This window comes from Montipora foliosa, chromosome 11 (assembly GCF_036669935.1).
Source record: "Montipora foliosa isolate CH-2021 chromosome 11, ASM3666993v2, whole genome shotgun sequence".
NCBI classification, from domain to species: Eukaryota; Metazoa; Cnidaria; class Anthozoa; order Scleractinia; family Acroporidae; genus Montipora; species Montipora foliosa.
Window position 1 is genome coordinate 37,198,965 of NC_090879.1, and position 17,806 is coordinate 37,216,770.

Genomic DNA, 17,806 nt, shown 5'->3' on the forward strand with positions numbered 1-17,806 from the left:
AAGATGATTGCTAGTTAATGGTTATATTGTAATATTTTCAAAGAGAGAGTTACCCATTAAAATTCATTTTATCGATACAAATAAAATATTCTGTCTTTTGAGCATCCATAAAAACACTACCATGTTGATCTTAAAACTAACCAATTGAAGGAGAGGAATGCTAAGCTTTTGTTTCTTCGTTGCGATCAAATCTTGCTTTTATTTCAATTTCGGCTACAAGATGGCCAAATCCATGCAGTTTGATGATGCAGATCTTGTTCTCGTCAACCCAGCCAATAATGACACGATGGACTCTGATGTTGTGGTTGCACGACCAATCAAAAAAATGAAGACAGTGAGTGATTTATTTTTCATGAATATACGTTTTTTCTATAAAATAAATTATTTGTATAAATAATAATTTTTTCTATTAGATATCATGGATGGTGAAAATGGTAATGATGAGGAGATAATGACACATTTGTGGATGATGAGGCTGAGGTACAGGTAGATGGTGATGATGATGAGGAGGAAGAAGAAGAAGAAGAAGAAGAAGGAATGGCTGATTATTACGAGGAAGAAGAAACTAGTGACGACCCTTGTAATAATGATAGTGGTGGAGTTGATGATGATGTGAAACTGGGTGCGTCTGGATCTAAGATCACCAATGAGAAGAAAAGAAAGAGAGATGCAGATGCAGAAGCTTCTACTAGCGCTGTTGCTAATGCGGATACGACTCAAAATGGTGAGACAATTAAAGAAGTTCCTTCCTACTTCTTTACGTGAGGATGAAAAAAATCTTAATGTGTGGTGTTCCGGCAAATGTAAATTGCCGTGGTGTAATACAACTGGTGAATATTGATCGACGTTAGCCAAGATAGCCGTCCATGTATTAGAACGTTTTAAACTGTGTAAAAATGGTAAAATACCCAAGTGTCAACGCGGAATCGAAGCAAGTTTGGTGGAATATAAATATAAACACACGAAAAACACTGAAAAAAAGGCCAATGTCCCCTATGCCACAAAACACATGTTGTTACACGGCCATTTCTTTTTCAATGCGGTTGGTATGTGAAAAAAGACCGTGGCAGTAAATGCAATTTTGGTTTAGCGGCAGATGTGGAAGGGAGATACGGAAAAGATTTGACTACGGATTACATAAAATTCGTACGCCAAAAAAGACAAGCTTATGTGAAACAAAATAAGACTTTTCACTGGGGGTATCAACGCGATTGGCAAAAAAACGATTTAAATCAAAATCAAAAAACTAACCATGGCTACTACGGTTTTACTTTACTGTCCCAAAAAGGATAATCAAATATTTTACGATCAATGTCTTTCTTTTTAAAATTTACTGCATAGGACTCGATGAATCTGATATAAACATTCAGTTATTGAGCACTTTATTGATGGGGCAACGTATATTCGAAACGCAAATACAATCCATGAGTAACAAACTAAAAGATATTTTTGAGCTCGTGTTAAACATTGATGTGATTGATAAAAAATAATTTATTTTGTTTTAGAATGGGGAACTTGTTTCTTTTGTTTAGAACCAACTAAATATGATTTAATTGGTGTCTTGTTTTGTTGTTTATCGTGTAGAAATGAACGTCGATTAGTTGAATTTCGTTATATAGGTGATTAAAAAAAAAATTTTTTTAAGATGGCTTATTATCTAATCTTACCCTGTGTAGACAAGCATTTCACATATTGAAAGATAGATTGGATGTTTTGCAGAATGAAGTATTGTTAATGAAACAACACATTGCAAAATTAAATAAAAAATCTTATATTTTTAGTGTCTTTTGTACCTTGTGGTTTTTGTGGAACGTGGATTAACGTCTTGGAAGGCCAACCTATTTTTGCTTTAAATAAAATAAATGGAACAGTCACTGAATATTTAAGATGTGCTGCTTATTATTATTATTATTATAATAATTATTAATTTATTTAATTTTTTTTAGCATGTCCTTTTTCTTGTTCAATTATGATTTTCATTCAGAAACTAGATTTATACAATAAATCTTTTTGGCTTTTTGCGGCGGCACTTTGGCAGTGCGTGTTTAGGGGCTGACCGTAAAAGGTTGCTTTACTTAGCATTTGTTCGATCTCAGCTTGGCTATGCCAGTGAGGTTTGGGCCCCTCAGTCTTGCATTAGAGATTTCAAATTACTTGAAGGTGTTCAGAGACGTGCTACACACTATATTTTAGGTTGTCACCGGGATCCTAATTCTCACCCTAGTTATAAATCTCGCTTAGTATCTTTAAATTTGCTACCTAGTTACTTACTACTGCCGCGATCTTCTTTTTCTCTACAAGGGCGTCAATAGTTTACTTAATTTTCCGCTTAGTAACTTTATTAGATTTTCTACTGGCCGTACTAGAAGAGCTGCCAGTTCTTTAAATCTTCGTCATTTCCTCCGTTTTCGCATATCATTATTCAGGGATTCGTATGTTATTAGAATTGTTTACTTATGGAATGATTTACCTTTGTCAATTAGGCAGACACCTTCTATTAAGTTATTTAAAACTAGGCACTAGGCTATATGAGCACTACTTTAAAAAACTGGATTGTGACTTTGAAACCAAAACTGGAAAACTATTTGTCCTAACTGTCGTTCAATAGGGAGACTTAATTGTTGTTAATGTTTTTATTTATTTATTTAGTTTTTTGTTATCTTTCTTTTTTCTTTTTACTTTTTATATACATTTATCTAATTATCTGCGGGTCCCCTCGTTGGGACCTAGAGTCCGTTCGCGTGCCCCCTCACTGTCTCATAGTAACTTTTCTGTAGTCGGTGGGATTTTCTAAATAAAAAATAAATAAATAAAATAAATAATGATGCAATAATGATTGCTAAGTACTACGCATGTCTCTTTATACCACAAGGATGGGAAAATGTGTTTAACTGTAATAGAAATAGTGTGTCTGTATGATGCGTGAAATGTGGACGGTCAGTCCATAAAAGCGTGTTGTATATAAAACGTTACTAAACCAGAAATAATTCGTTGATTCGTAGGTCGATGATAAGAAATTGATTAATACTACACTGAATCGACAATAAAATTGGCTAATACTAAAATAAAAACTTAGGTGAGTAGGATTTCGTGTAAAACAAAAAGACTGACCCTCCACATTTTTTTTTACAGACAAATGTCTAATGTGTCACATGCCATTGAACGATCAACACGTAGTGACGTTGACTTTAAACAATAAAAGGATATGTGGTACCACCTTAAATTGGTCGTCTAGTGACGAAGATGAGGATTACAATCCATTGAAAATGGGTTGTTATTGTTGAATTTTTCAGCCAAATATAGACGTTTAAATCATCTAAAATGCTTACAGTTTGTTCCTCTGGATTTTTGTTGTGGTGTGGGGCGTAAAGCAATTCATCCTTGCACTGGTTTTTGTGGAAAAATGGCACTTTTGGATAAAGATTAGTGACAGGCCTGCACGGACTCCCTGTGTGATTTAATTGTAGATGAATGTAGCCTTCAGTGGCCGATTTAGTGACAGGCCTATACGGACTCCCTGCATGATTTAGTTGTAATTGAATGTAGCCTTCATAACTTAGCTTTAACTAGCCTGTCTGAAAGAGATTTACCTCTTCTGTACGATAGGATGGGCGGATTCTTGAAGATAGTGTTCAGCAAAGGCTGATTTTGTATTAAGTCCCAGTTTAGCATGAGTATATTTTAAGGTTACCCACCCATGGGTGGTATGTTGTTACAAATGGCAAGATTTGTTTCCGTGCTTTTGCTTTTTGTTGGAGTGCCGACTGTCTTCCGGCGAAGTGGACTTCTGATAACGTTGTTTGTATCATCTTGTGAGGATAGCCGCGCGCAATGAGGCGCGATTTAAAATTGGTGATACTGTCATTAAAGGCTGTCTCAGAAGAGTTTGTTCTAAGGAGTCTAAGGGCTTCTCCTTTAATAAAACCTTTTTTAATGCCTGGTGGGTGGCTCGAGGTAAAATGTGTGTACTGAAAGGTTTCAGTCGGCTTGTAATGTGTTCGGATGTCAAGGATCGATTTGTTTCTGAATCTTTCTCCTTTAGATATGATTGTGTCGAGTAATGTTATTTCTATCTCTGAGATTTCAGCCGTGAATTTGATTGTAGGGTGGAAGTTGTTAGCTTGTTTTATGAACAGGTTTATTTCCTTTATGTTGGAGTCCCACAATGAGAAAATGTCGTCAATGTAACGTTTCCACTTTATTGGTTTTGTGTTGCTTTGGTTTATCAATTTTGTTTCTATTTCCGCCATGAAAATGTTGGCAAATGCAACTGCCATTTTCGTACCCATTGCAGTTCCATGGGTCTGGAGGTAATTTTTTCCAATAAATTGGAATGAATTCTCTTTAAGGATAAGGCAAAGCATTTCTTTGAGATTGTGGGATGGGATGGGAGGGTTGTAGTTGTGAAATTTTTCGTATGCTTTGCATACTGTTGTGATACCCTCCTCTTGCGGTATGTGTGTATACAAGCTTGTTACATCCATAGACACCAAAATAGTATTTTGAGGGACCTTTGTCTTCTCTATAAAGTTTATGAAGTGTGTTGTTTAAGATACGATTTCTGTGACTGCGCAATCGGCTGTAGTAATTTGTCCACAAACGATGATAGTCTTTCTGTAGGGCCTTCGCAGCCCGAAATAATTGGTCTACCGACCGGATTTTGTTTGTGGATTTTAGTGAGCGTATAGAATATTGGAATTCTAGGGGGATTGCGTGTTTGAGAAATAGACTGTGTATGTCTCGTTTTTTTCGTTTGAAAAAAAAAAAAGTTTAGATTATGCCGAAATATTGTCGTCCCTTTGTCAGCTAGTAAAGATACCGTTTTTACCTCTTAGAAACCATGCTTTCCCCATTTCTTTGATAGAATTGCTCTTCATTTTAAAAGCAGCTCTTTGTTTTCCGATTATTATCTGACTATATTATCGTATGATAATAATCATCAAATAACAACCTCCGAAGTCGATTAAAAACCGATTTTTTTTACTTGTCGTGAACGGTCATTATGCTTATATTTTCAATCTACGGCATTATTTGCTTTATTTTTAGCTTATGAGTTGTGATTTTTGCCATACAATTGTCGAAAGACGTGTCTGGCGAATAACACATGATTTCACGATAATTTTAAAATGTGATAATTGTAATTGTTTTTGTCATAAAACTGATTTTAATATTTTTGGTATTTTTTCTTAGGTTTTCGACCGATTTCAAAAAGATGTGACTTTTGTCGAAATGATACTTACGTAATCATTTAATATTACATTATTGCGTGACTTACGAATCACATGTCAGATTATGTTACGACTGTCACACTTTACACATAGAAACGGTCAATTCGAAATATTTTAATGGAGGTAGAGATGGTGAGTGTGTGTTGTGTCGCGTTTCACTAAAAAAAGAAACGTGCCAACAACAACCCTTTCGTAGATGTTCTCTACACCCCAATTGTAGCGTGATGATTTGCTCTCAGTGTCTAGAAAACAATTGGCAGCATGTAGATGTGTTAATAAACACAAATCTTTTTAATAGCGATCATGTACAATTTGTGGTGTGATTCTTTTTAGATCATGACATTATGTGGTCTTTGCGATTCAGCAGATGCGTACAACTACCTCCACCTCAGTTCTGTAGTGCAGTGAATCCTAACAAGACTAATCACGGCTGTGTGGGTTTTTGTAGCATAGTGTGTCTATTGATGGCCATCAAATTTCTAAACGATGGTAAACTTTGCGCTTCGAAATGGTTGCGAGCAAAAAAGAACACAAAAGAAATAGCCAAGCTTGTAAAAACGTTATTACGAACCGCAAGACTGGACGGTTATGATTGAACGAAACATGACCCTTTTTTGCTTCAAAAATTGTTTTACTTATTTCATGAATTAAAGTGCCCCTGTGATCAAAAAAACCACTTACTTTTTTCCTTCAGATTTTGAAAATGTGTTTGCTTAACACCTGACTGGCAAAATTTTGAGCTTTGATTTTTATCCAAAGGTCGTTTACTTTGAGTGTAAGTTTTGGATTTCATGATCCGCCATTATTCAGGTTCAAAACTGACCGATTGGACCTCAGACGGTCAGATCCAGGGAAAAGTGACGTCAGAGGCTCACTAGCTTAAAATTTCAGCATGTGAACGCAGCTTATTATATATGCAAAGCGTGAGTTTAAAAGTCTGAAAGCCCAAAACCCCCGTACTGCATATTAATTATGCGGCATACACACGTATTGCATTCTTAAACTAGTGAGCCTATGACGTCATTTTCTCCTCGATCCAGCTCTCTCAAGAACATAATGTTAGTAATGGCGGACCATTAAATAGGAAAATTACAGTTCAAATAAAGAGGTGTCTTTTTGAAATCAAGGCTTAAAATGTGGGTCACTTAGTGTTTTGTTAACATAGTTTTGAAATCCAAAGAAAAATATGAATTGACTTTTTGGTCACAGGGGCACTTTAAATCGATTAGGATTTAAAAATATATATAATTTAATTGTCATTGATTATTTTACTGAGGAGGCTATCGTTAGAAAATATGCTGACGTTGATTTCTATAAAACTAGTATTTTTTTATTAAAAATAAACAATCATTATGTTTACATAGAGAAACTTCGTGTACATCTAAGTTTACCATCAGAAGGCTTTATATGTTTAACATGTAGGGAATTCGTAAAACAGGAAATAGCACACATGGTATCTTCATTTTATATCAACCATTGTTTGAAGTGTAAGTGCCTGTTTGATTAATTCGTTGTAGTTTATTTTTTTTATGTAGATCAGAGATGTCACTGATGTCATAAATTATCTAATCGCATAATAAAACACGATTGTTGGTATTCTCTTTCCCTTCTACCTTTGTGTGAAACTTGCCATTTCTTTCACATGAAAAATAAACAATTTTGGTGTTCTATTAGCCCAAAATAAAATAAAACTTTTTTCATAGTTTTTTTTGGCTTGTGTGATGGATGTTTTACGTGTTTAGATTTGCCTCATATTTCAATACGAAATAAGAAAATTAAACATTATGCCATGAATAAAATACACAGATTAATTTCTATTGTAATCCGTGTTTGTATTTTTTCAGAAGATAACGACATTGTTGATAGGTGTTATTACTGTAACAGAAACACTTATTATATTTTTTGGTTTTACGGACAACCTACTTGCGGTTATTGCTATTATGATTATTGTGATACGGTGATGATGTTCAGTGATGTTTTATAATTCTTTTAAATTTGTACCGTATTTACCCGTGTATAAGTCGACCTTTTATGACCTCAAAAGAAGCTCCAAAAATCGCTCTCGACTTATACATGGGTCAAAGATTTCGAGCCAAGTTCCAGCTAAATAATTTATTCAAAATTAACATCATAATGTGGTCTTTGGGTACAACAAACGCAGTGGACGAAAGACTTCAAAATGAATGTAAAAGCAATTCCAGTTGAAATGAAAAAGGATTTGTTTTACTTAAATGTTGAAGATACTCACAAGCACAAATATGAAATAGACACTGGAAATTTTCGTTTTCCAAAGGCGGAAACCTCTCAAAAACATTCTTGTTTCTTCAAATAAAATGCGATCCTTCAACGGCTTAGTAACCTGGGGCAATACCTCGCGTTTGCGTGCAAGTATCATCGTCACTCGTGTTGCCTGAAAATGCTGGTTGGTAATGATTGTTTTTTATTCTTTATACAAACCTGGATGATTTAAATGCTTTTGCAAACTTTGTATTGTTTGGTTTACAAGTTTTTTTTCGTTTGCCATGTGAGAAATTATAAGTCAAGCACCAATAAACCTTGCACGTTTCGCATCGTTTTTGAAGTTATTTTCAAAGATTGACTCCTGCTTCTGTGATGTTGTGCTTATCCTCTAAAGCCCTTTATCCTTGAACAACTAAACAGGTTAGTTTGAGGTTTACATGTTCGATTTTCTGAGAACTTTTTCGAAATTCAAGGACAAAATGCCCGCATATACAACAACCGCTGAACCACAAAACTATTAAGCCCTTGAGGCCCTTAATTTTTTGTTGAATCCACAGTTCCAGAAATCGAAGAATGCAAGATTAGTATCCCATGAACATTTAGCAAAGAAATTAAGAAATTGCTTTTTTTGCCATCAAAAATGGGGGGTCGACTTATACATGGGATCGACTTATACACGGGTAAATACGTATTTTTTGTGCAAATGAGAAACGTCTTGATCGATGTATTGACATTAAAGGAATATATTATTACGTCTATTGTTTGTCGTGTCCTAAGATATATTATCATTGTAATAATTGTAGTAAATTTTCCTTTGCTTTTTATTACACCACCCCTTCTTTAGCTACAATAGTATGTAGACATTGTAAATGGTATCGTTGTCATTTCTTCTAAAATCTTTGAACCAGGTTCCTTTTTGTAATGAGACAATTTTTATTTTTTATTTTTTTCAGTGGATATGTTTGTATGTTCCGTTTGTAATACAAAATTTTATGCTGTCTTATTCACAAATCTCTATTAGACACAGAACACGGTGTATTTTTTGTCGTAGAAAACATAATTTGTTTGAACGCCCTACTTATTTCTTATGGTGTCATAGCTGTAAACCCTTAAATAAGTTTTTACGTTTTACTAAGGATGAGTGATGTTTCATAAAGGTGTAATCTGATTATTTTTTCATAATTTTGTAAATGTAGAACCGATAAAAAATGTACTTTTTATAATGGAACCAACATATTGGTAACCTTTAAGCATTAAAGCTGTTTTAAATGAAAAATTGTATTAAAACCAGATTTGTCTTTTTTTATTGTGAATTTACACCCACTGACCCTCCCTTTTCCAACAAAAAAAAAACCTCTTTTGACACCAGAATTTTTTTTATCTTTTCTTTTTTTTATAGATACATGTATACCGCTGTATATATGCAGTGATTGTTTTTCACCCTTTTCTAGCACAGACTATTTTTTACTGTTAAATGTGTTTTTCTTAAACCACCCAGATATGTGTAAGTCTGTGAAAAAAATTCTTTTTGTGTATTTAATTACTATTTGTCGAAAATACAAGAGACAGATACATAGTTATAAAAAATCTTTTTATAAATTTGGCAGGGTTGTAAAACGAGAAAAAAAAATATTTTGTTGTTGTTTATAGCTGTTAGCACATGCCCGACATGCTATAGAGAGATAACGGAATACAGTTCTCTACATTGTGGAATGTTTTTCACGGCTACAGCGACAGATAGAGAGTACTGTGAGATGCGCGATCTATTAAGGGATAATACGGAAGCTTATAAATTTTTGTATTCTATGGTGTCATAATTGTAGTGCAAATAAAGTTTTTATATTGTAAACATTTCCATGTATCTGATATCACTAAGTTGAAGAATAAAAACATTTGTATGATCATCCTCGTGTTCAATAAACCACTTTTAAAACGGAGACTTGAATGTAATAAATATGTGATAAAAGTCAACTTCTACGATTATGATCGGGCGCCCCTTCTTTACTCCCAAAAAGCAACAACGACAGAATAAAAATCATACAATTCCCTCGCACTCGTCACCAAATCTACTCAGCGGCGAGCCCCGGGCGCCATCTTGAAACCCTCCCTCGTCAACAGATCTACTTGGGGGCCCCTTCCCACGACTGTGCGATGCCCATCCTCCACGTGAAATTGGGACCTGTCCACATGCAATGCCCATTTTCCAAGCGAATTTTGTTCCACATGAGTGCGCTCTCATGTCTCTTAAAAAACAGCCCCACTTTGCCCCTATATACTACTCCAAGGACTCCTTAGGTCCACCTCTCCTGTATCTCATGATATATAATATATACTTATTGACTGAGTGGAAGGGCTGGACGTGAAAATATTTGGCCCGAGTTCATGCCGTACAGACTGAGCGCAGCGGGCTTCGTGCGCCAACGACCAAGGACAAAATAATTTCCTGTCTGGCTCGACCTAAACTCAGTCAATAAGTACTTTATCATTTGGCTCTTTACACTATTCATGAGCACTCAGAAGATGGACAAAATAAGTAACAAAAATTTGCAAAGAAAATTTATCTCATGTGTTGTTTGCATTTGCTTTTCTGGCTGTAAATAACTTGGGTGTTTAAGGGCGATGAAATCCCTTAATATGGCATCGCATGGAGTAGTGCGTGTTCCTAGCAGACCCCTACAGCTTGCGTATGCCCCCTATGCTGAGATTTTCCCAATAGTTTTACAATGAAAGCGTGCATGGGGCTGTACGGGCCATATGATAATATGCATGCATTCGTCATGCATGCACCTGAGTGGACCGGGTTTCGGACTTATGGGCACAGGGAGTACAATGTTGTTTTTTATGGTAGAGAAGGGATCATCAAATAGATTGGGGCCTTGACAAGCTGTGTGTAAGCCAGCCATACGAGTCCGGCATTTAAGTCTAAGCAACCATTTCAAATAGTGCTGCTAAACAGTTTTTAAGTCTAAGCACGCATTTTAGAACGGTTAGCTTTCGACAGCTGTGTGACTCCCATGTTAACTCCCATGGCTCGCCATATTGGCTTGCATGACTCGCAGGGAGAAATTTAAGCGAAGAGAGCCAAGGAAGGAGAAGAACAGAAAATTTAAACGAAGAACACCATTAATAGCTCAGAGAGAAAGAGCGAGACAAAACACTCATTTACAACAGTCAGCTTTTAGGCAATGTTTTCCTTCTTAATTCGTGCCTCACATTTTTTGTAAAACTCGCAAAAAAAACGAAGAAGGCCTGAAAACATTTGCAATTCCCTGTTGACAGAGATTCTGGCATATTTCAACAATCACATACCATGTCGCCATTTAAGCTTACAGCAGACATCATCGGCGAGTTTTCTTGTCATCATTGTCTACTTGGTCACACATATTCTCTCGACACCATAGAAAAATAAAATTACATGCACAGTAATCACTTTCACAACATTCTCCGTTTGACTGACAGTCTTTACTCCTTTTCTCCTCAGTTTAGAACACCAAAAATTACTAATTAAAAAGTCAATCTTAAGTGTAGTAATTCACTTAGTCGACTGCAATTTCACATTCAAACAAAGCAGTTCACGGCTGGACATCCACTACACACAAAAAGCCTATAAATTGAAAGGTATTAATTTACCCTGGACAGTCGCCACAGTAGTGATGAATTCAGTTCCAAATAAGCAAGCGTAGCTGGCCACAAACTGCATGACGAGACAAACGATTGTTATAACTCAGTTGCTGTTGGGTATTTTGCCAAAAATCGCATAAATCTACTGCAATCCAGTATAAATTTAGTTGTTGCTTAAAATTTTTCGTTATTGTTTGCAAGACTTCTTTGCTTACTGCTGTCAGCTCAGAGGTGTTTGATCGCTGTAAACTGTATACACTACTGACGATTAATTTTGTACTTTATGTAGAAGCATAATTATTTTTCATGTACACTATATTGCTTTTTGGGGCTAGAAATGGTAGCTCCACTTTTAGGCTTGGCTAGATCTATATATTCTATGTATATATAGTTTTCCTCCTAGTAACGATTATGTAAAGAGTTTTGGAATACTGACGTTGGGAATTCGCTATATACGTACATTGTTATTATTTTTCTTCTTATTGTTATTATTATTATTATTATTATTATTATTATTATTATTATTATTATTGCTAGAATGTCTCAGTACAAAACTGGTGTCTGAAGTTCTGATGAAGACCACATCTTGTGGCCTCAGCAATCAAGAACTCTACAGTTCCCACTTGCGCAGTCTCCCGAATGAGATTTAGACTGAGTTTTATTCCATTCCCTCCAATGCGTGACCTTCTAGTCCTTTTGGAATTGCTCCACGTGCTCCAATAACGATGGGTATGGGTTGTCATTATTGTTATTATTATTTCTTGAATTAACCAACTATATAACTTTGTCCCATTAATATAAATAAATTTCAAATATACTAAATCCCCCACACATCCCACTTGTTCAAAGATGATAAAATAATTCGGATGGAAATTAGGGTTAATAGACAACATAGGTATCAATAATAGCCATTGATTTTCACTTCAACATCATACAACTTAAAACAAATCAAAACCAAGTGTGGAAGAGAATAAAATTCAGTTCCTATTCGCTATTGCCAAACCTTTGCTATTGATTCTAGCTATCTCGTGTGCTATTAATTCTTCACCCCTATTATTATTATTATTATTATTATTATTATTATTATACTGCTCAAATGGCTGAAATCATTAACAAAGCTCGTACCAAGCAGCGTTCTCTTGTCATTACTCTCCTAGACCTCAAAAACGCCTTTGGTGAAGTTCATCACAATTTGATTCAAACAGCTCTTGATTACCACCACATCCCTGATCATGTCAAACTTCTGGTTAAAAGTCTGTACACTGATTTCAAAACCTCCACAATTACCAATGAATTTCGTACTCCGTTTATATCTATTGGTCGTGGCGTACTTCAAGGTGATTGCCTCAGTCCTCTTCTTTTTAACTTGTGTTTTAACACGTTTCTCCAGCACATTAAATCTTAAAAATATCGTCAATTTGGCTTTTCCCTAAGGTTTTTAAATCCGATCTACTGGTTCCAGTTCGCAGACGACGCCGCTGTTATAAGTGGTAAGGAATCATAAAATCAGCACCTAATCAACCACTTTATAATCTGGTGTCAATGGTCTAATATGAAAATAAGGGTCGACAAATGTTTTACTTTTGGAATACGGAAACTGTGCAGCAAATCTGTCCAATATTTACCTAAACTGTTGATAAATGGAGTTCTTGTCCCGTGTGTGGAAATGGGTCTCGCCATTAGAGCAACATATTTTATATTCTGTCGTAGAAATAAGACTTGGGATAGCCCAGACTTAATAAAACTGTAATATATATATATATATATATTTTTTATTCATTTGTAAATACAGTATACAAGTATATCACTCAATTTCAAGTAGCCAGTTGTTAATTGCCTATACGTAGAGAGATTTACAACTGTATTCGAAGACAAATAAAGTTTCCATTATTATTATTAAAAAAAGTCTAACAACTGAAACCCAAAGATTGTATGCACATTTGATATGAGCACATCACATGAGAAAATACAGTAAGTTTTGGTTTAACTAAGGAGTTTTCTTTGTCATTACAAAGCATGATAACTTGTAACTTGTAGTGCTTTCCAGTTTGTTTAGTCAACGTTAGTGTTGTTAAGTTAGTGTTGTAGAAAAATGAAGGCTATGGGTTCTCCTTGTCCCTTAGATCAATTATCAATCATTTGTTTTAAAAGATGTCCGTTTCTTTGCACCTATTTATCTGAAATTATCCGTACGGCTTGGTCAACTGGATCCGTCCCAAGCGAATGGAAGAAAGCATGCACAATCCTCATCCGCAAGAAAGGAAACGTTAATGACCCTGCCAACTTTCGTCCAGTTACTCTGCAATCTGTGCCCTTAAAGGTTTTTACCTCGTGCCTTCGTAATGCCATTTTCAACTTCCTTGCCGCTAATAATTATATTGAACATGAAATTCAAAAAGGTTTTACACCTGGTCTCTCGGAAACTTTTGAGCATACTGCTCAAATGGCTGACATCATTAACAAAGCTCGTACCAAGCAGCGTTTTCTTGTCATTACTCTCCTAGACCTCAAAAACGCCTTTGGTGAAGTTCATCACAATTTGATTCAAACCGTTCTTGATTACCACCACATCCCTGATCATGTCAAACTTCTGGTTAAAAGTCTGTACACTGATTTCAAAACCTCTATAATTACCAATGAATTTCGTACTCCGTTTATATCTATTGGTCATGGCGTACTTCAAGGTGATTGCCTCAGCCCTCTTCTTTTTAACTTGTGTTTTAACACGTTTCTCCAGCACATTAAATCTGAAAAATATCGTCAATTTGGCTTTTCCCTAAGGTTCTTAAATCCGATCCACAGGTTCTAGTTCACAGACGACGCTGCTGTGATAAGTGGTCAGGAATCAGAAAATCAGCACCTAAGCAACCGCTTTATAATCTGGTGTCAATGGTCTAATATGATAATAAGGGTCGACAAATGTTTTACTTTTGGAATACCGAAACTGTGCACTAAATCTGTCCAATATTTACCTAAACTGTTGATAAATGGAGTTCTTGTCCCGTGTGTGGAAATGGGTGAATCATTTCGTTACTTAGGACGCTACTTTAACTTCAACATGTCTAACAACCAACACATGTCAGAGTTGTCCTCTCTTGTACAAGACTTGATTTGTGACATTGATGAGAAACCACTGCATCCCAAAAACAAACTTCTGCTGTACAGCCGCTATGTCCTATCTAAACTGTCCTGGCATTTTACTGTAGCTGACAAATCAAAAACCTGGATAATAGCAAATCTTGATTCTATGGTGAACGGCTATATTCGAAAATGGCTTGAAATCGCGATACCTGGTACACTGAGTAATGTTTTTCTAGAACGCAATAAATTTGGCCTTAATATTTGTCCTCCTTCATTTAAATTCACTCAGTGCAAAACAATTCTCTGCAATTCCTTAAAAGAGTCACGGAATGATTCCCTAAAAGATCTCTGGAAGTTGTCAAGCAGTCACACCAATATTCAATATGATGTGTTCAAATCCACCAAGGAAGTTCTTAAAGACTTGCGTTGAAAACAAGACAAACTGCAACACCACTTAACATCTCAAGGTTTCTTTTTTACAAATGTTATCAAGCACTCATTGTCATCTGTTAACTCTATTTGGTCGTCTGCCCAGTCTCATCTACCCAAGAACATCTACAATTTTACAATTCGCTACATCAACAACTCCCTTCCTACATGTACGAATATGACAAGATGGGGATTATCACAAAGTCCTGATTGCTCCTTTTGCCTTAACCCTGAGTCACTCCTCCATATTGTCGCTGGTTGTCAACATTACCTTGATTGCTTCACCTGGAGATACGACTCAATTCTCAACTTCATTGCAACTCACTTCAACCTGTAATTAATGATCGCTCTTCCCTCTATGCTGATGTCAATGGCTTTCCAAGTCCTTCAATTATAACTGGTGAAAATTATCGTCCAGATCGTCTTTTCCTAATACAGTCCAAGTGTCTATATATTCTAGAACGAACGGTTGGTTTTGAATCTAACCTTAAAAACAATGCAGTATGCAAAAAAGAAAAATACATGAACGTGGTCAAAGACATGAGAAATAACTACAGATGTGTCGAATTTGTAAACCGTTCCATGAACTCCCTTGGTGTTCTCTCCAACGAATGCTCTACGTTCTTAGAAATTATGAATGACATTGGCATTGACAAAACGCAACAACACTATATAATCAAAAAAATCATAAGTCTCGCCATTAGAGCAACATATTTTATATTCTGTCGTAGAAATAAGACTTGGGATAGCCCAGACTTAATAAAACTGTACTCAACTGGTTCAACGCCCTACAGCACAAAGAATACCTCTCATTCATATGCTTTGATGTATGTGACTTCTACCCCTCTATCACGGAAAAACTGATTACCAAAGCACTCGACTTCGCCAATAACTACAGACCCATCAGTGCCGACGAGAGAGAAATCATTTTCCTCTCCAAGCAATCTCTACTGTTTTCCAATGATTGCCCCTGGGAGAAAAAATCCTCTGCCAGCCGATTCGACATAACAATGGGATCTTTCGATGGCGCTGAAAAATGCGAACTAGTGGGTTCTTATTTATTGTCCTGTCTAACCAAAAAGTATGGCAACAGCATCGGCGGGTATAGAGACGACTGTTTGACAGCTTTTAACTCAAACCCTCAACAGATCGAAAGAATCAAGAAGGGCTTCTGCCAAATTTTCCATGAAAACGACTTAAAAGATCACAGTCGAGGCAAACATCACTAAAGTAAATAACTTAGACGTCACCCATGACCTCCAATCTGGAAAGCACTATTCCTACACAAAAGAAGGAAACATCCCACTCACGTTCACAAGAAATCCAATCACCCCCCATCCATCCTAAAGAACATACCGGCATCCATAAACAAGCACCTCTCAGAAATTTCTTCCGACAAAGAATCATTTGATAAAGCGAAAGAAACCTACCAAGATGCACTCAACAAGAGCGCCTACATATATAATCTAACCTACAGAAAAAGAACTCCAGAAACCAAACACCGCAAGAATAGGCCTAGAAACATCACCTGGTTCAATCCTCCATACAGCCAAAACGTCAAAACAAAAGTTGGAAAGTGTTTCCTCACCTTAATCGGCATCACACCCTTTGCACAGAATTTTCAACTGGAACACTCTCAAAATTAGTTATAGCTGCATGAGCAATGTACAAAGAATTATCTCCAACCAAAATAAAGCCGTCATTAACAAGTCATCAAATCCACCCGCTCAAACTATCAGCACTTGCAACTGGCGTGACAAAAAAGATCCTGCCCTCTAGACAAAAAGTGAAACGTGCGGAATATCATCTATCAAGCAGAGGTCACAACATCTCAGTCAAAGCAAACTTACATCGGTCTTTGCGACACATCATTCAAATCACGTTATAGAAACCACACATGTTCCTTTAGAAATGAACGCTACAAAAACTTAGTAAATATGTATGGGGTTTGAAAGGCAAGAAAGTCGACTATCACATTAAATGGCGGATTGTTAGGCATGCGAAATCCTATTCAAATGTAACGAAGATGTGTAATTTATGTCTGTGGGAGAAATACTATATAATTTGTAGACCAGATTTGGCGACCCTTAACAACAGAAATGAGCTTGTAACAAGTTGCAGACATGCAAAGAAATTCCTTCTTAACAGCGTAATTATTTAAGGCTTATTTTTAGCAGCTCACTGGAAACAGTTTGTATTGTTTAACCGTTGCTATGCACCCCAGCCTATAGTGAATTGCTACCGTTTTTTTTTCAAAATCACTGTAAAACACCATGTATTCCTTCTTCTTGGCAGTTGCCTGATGATTGCTTCATGAGAAGCATGAAACTCGGAGTAGCAAATAAATGTTTTTGACCTAGTTCAAGTCTACGTATCTATCTATATATATATATCTGAGCGAATTTGCTAAAAGGTAGCTACTGGAGTTTTCGCTTGAGCACGGGCACAGCCCGTGTTCAAGCCATTGTGGCCTCTCAAAATTGAGGTGGCTTGCCGTCAAGGCCTGCTTTGCCAAACAGCCCAGGGACAGTTCTAACTGTGAGTTGTGTGTCAAAAGCACAGGGCTGGGGGGGTTGCTGCTTTGAGACTTTAACTGCAGTTAGAGTTTGTGGCCTTGTTAAGTCAGACTTTACACTGTAGCATGTCTTCATTGGCAATTTTTCCTGGACTAGTCTAGGCTTCAATGATAGTTTGGTTTTGATCACCAATTAGAGTGAACCCACACTGTGGTGTGGGTAGGTGATTGTTGGTTGTCTGACCAAAGCACAGGGGTGGGGAGGGTGGCTTTTCTTCAAGTTTCTGACGGTAGGAGAATTGGCTTGTTTTCACAATTTCTGCAGGCACCTTTTCACAAATCCAGTTAGATATATATAATTGGTAATGCAAAGGTGAGGTTATATGGTCATTTAATCGCTACTCAGAGTTTCGTGCTCCTTGCCGAGCAATCTTCAGGCAACTGCCAGAAAAAACGGTTACAATCAAAGATATTTGAAAATACAGAACAATAGACAATAGATGCTAAGTTTGTTACGTGACGTGTCACACAGGATCTTCATCATTAACTAAGTAAAAACATTTTTCAAGAGAAATTTCCTAGCATGTCTACAACCCGATACAAGCTCATTTCTCCTGTTGAGAGTTGACATTTCTGGCATGCGTAATATGAAAAATTTCTCCCACAGACACAAGTTGCATCTCTTAGTTAC

The 17,806-nt window shown here is 36.3% G+C and overlaps 2 protein-coding genes across 4 annotated transcripts in view; one reads left to right on the top strand and one right to left on the bottom strand.

Annotated features, from left to right (window-relative positions):
• LOC137974833 (protein pelota homolog) overlaps window positions 1–17,806 on the bottom strand; it is a 307,290-nt gene that overhangs the window by 25,173 nt on the left and 264,311 nt on the right. Inside the window, exon 16 of one of the 2 annotated variants that reach the window (XM_068821826.1) lies at window positions 717–2,790. The exons of the other annotated variant lie outside the window; for it this stretch is intronic. Within the exon in view, the coding sequence (XP_068677927.1) occupies window positions 2,750–2,790 (41 nt within the window). The 3' untranslated portion in view covers window positions 717–2,749. Of the gene's footprint in view, window positions 1–716; window positions 2,791–17,806 lie in introns of those variants that run through there. 2 annotated transcript variants of the gene reach the window in all.
• Window positions 116–9,082, top strand: LOC137974836 (uncharacterized). 2 transcript variants are annotated; one of them, XR_011117506.1, is made up of 3 exons: window positions 116–334; window positions 414–724; window positions 5,191–9,082. XR_011117506.1 is itself a non-coding variant. In XM_068821830.1 (2 exons), the coding sequence occupies exons 1-2, from the start codon at window positions 538–540 to the stop codon at window positions 5,822–5,824; spliced, it is 450 nt and encodes a 149-aa protein (XP_068677931.1). In that variant the 3' UTR covers window positions 5,825–9,082. The 2 variants fall into 2 exon arrangements, 1 of the variants encoding a protein (XP_068677931.1); XM_068821830.1 differs by lacking the exon at window positions 116–334 and having other exon boundaries at window positions 538–724; window positions 5,562–9,082.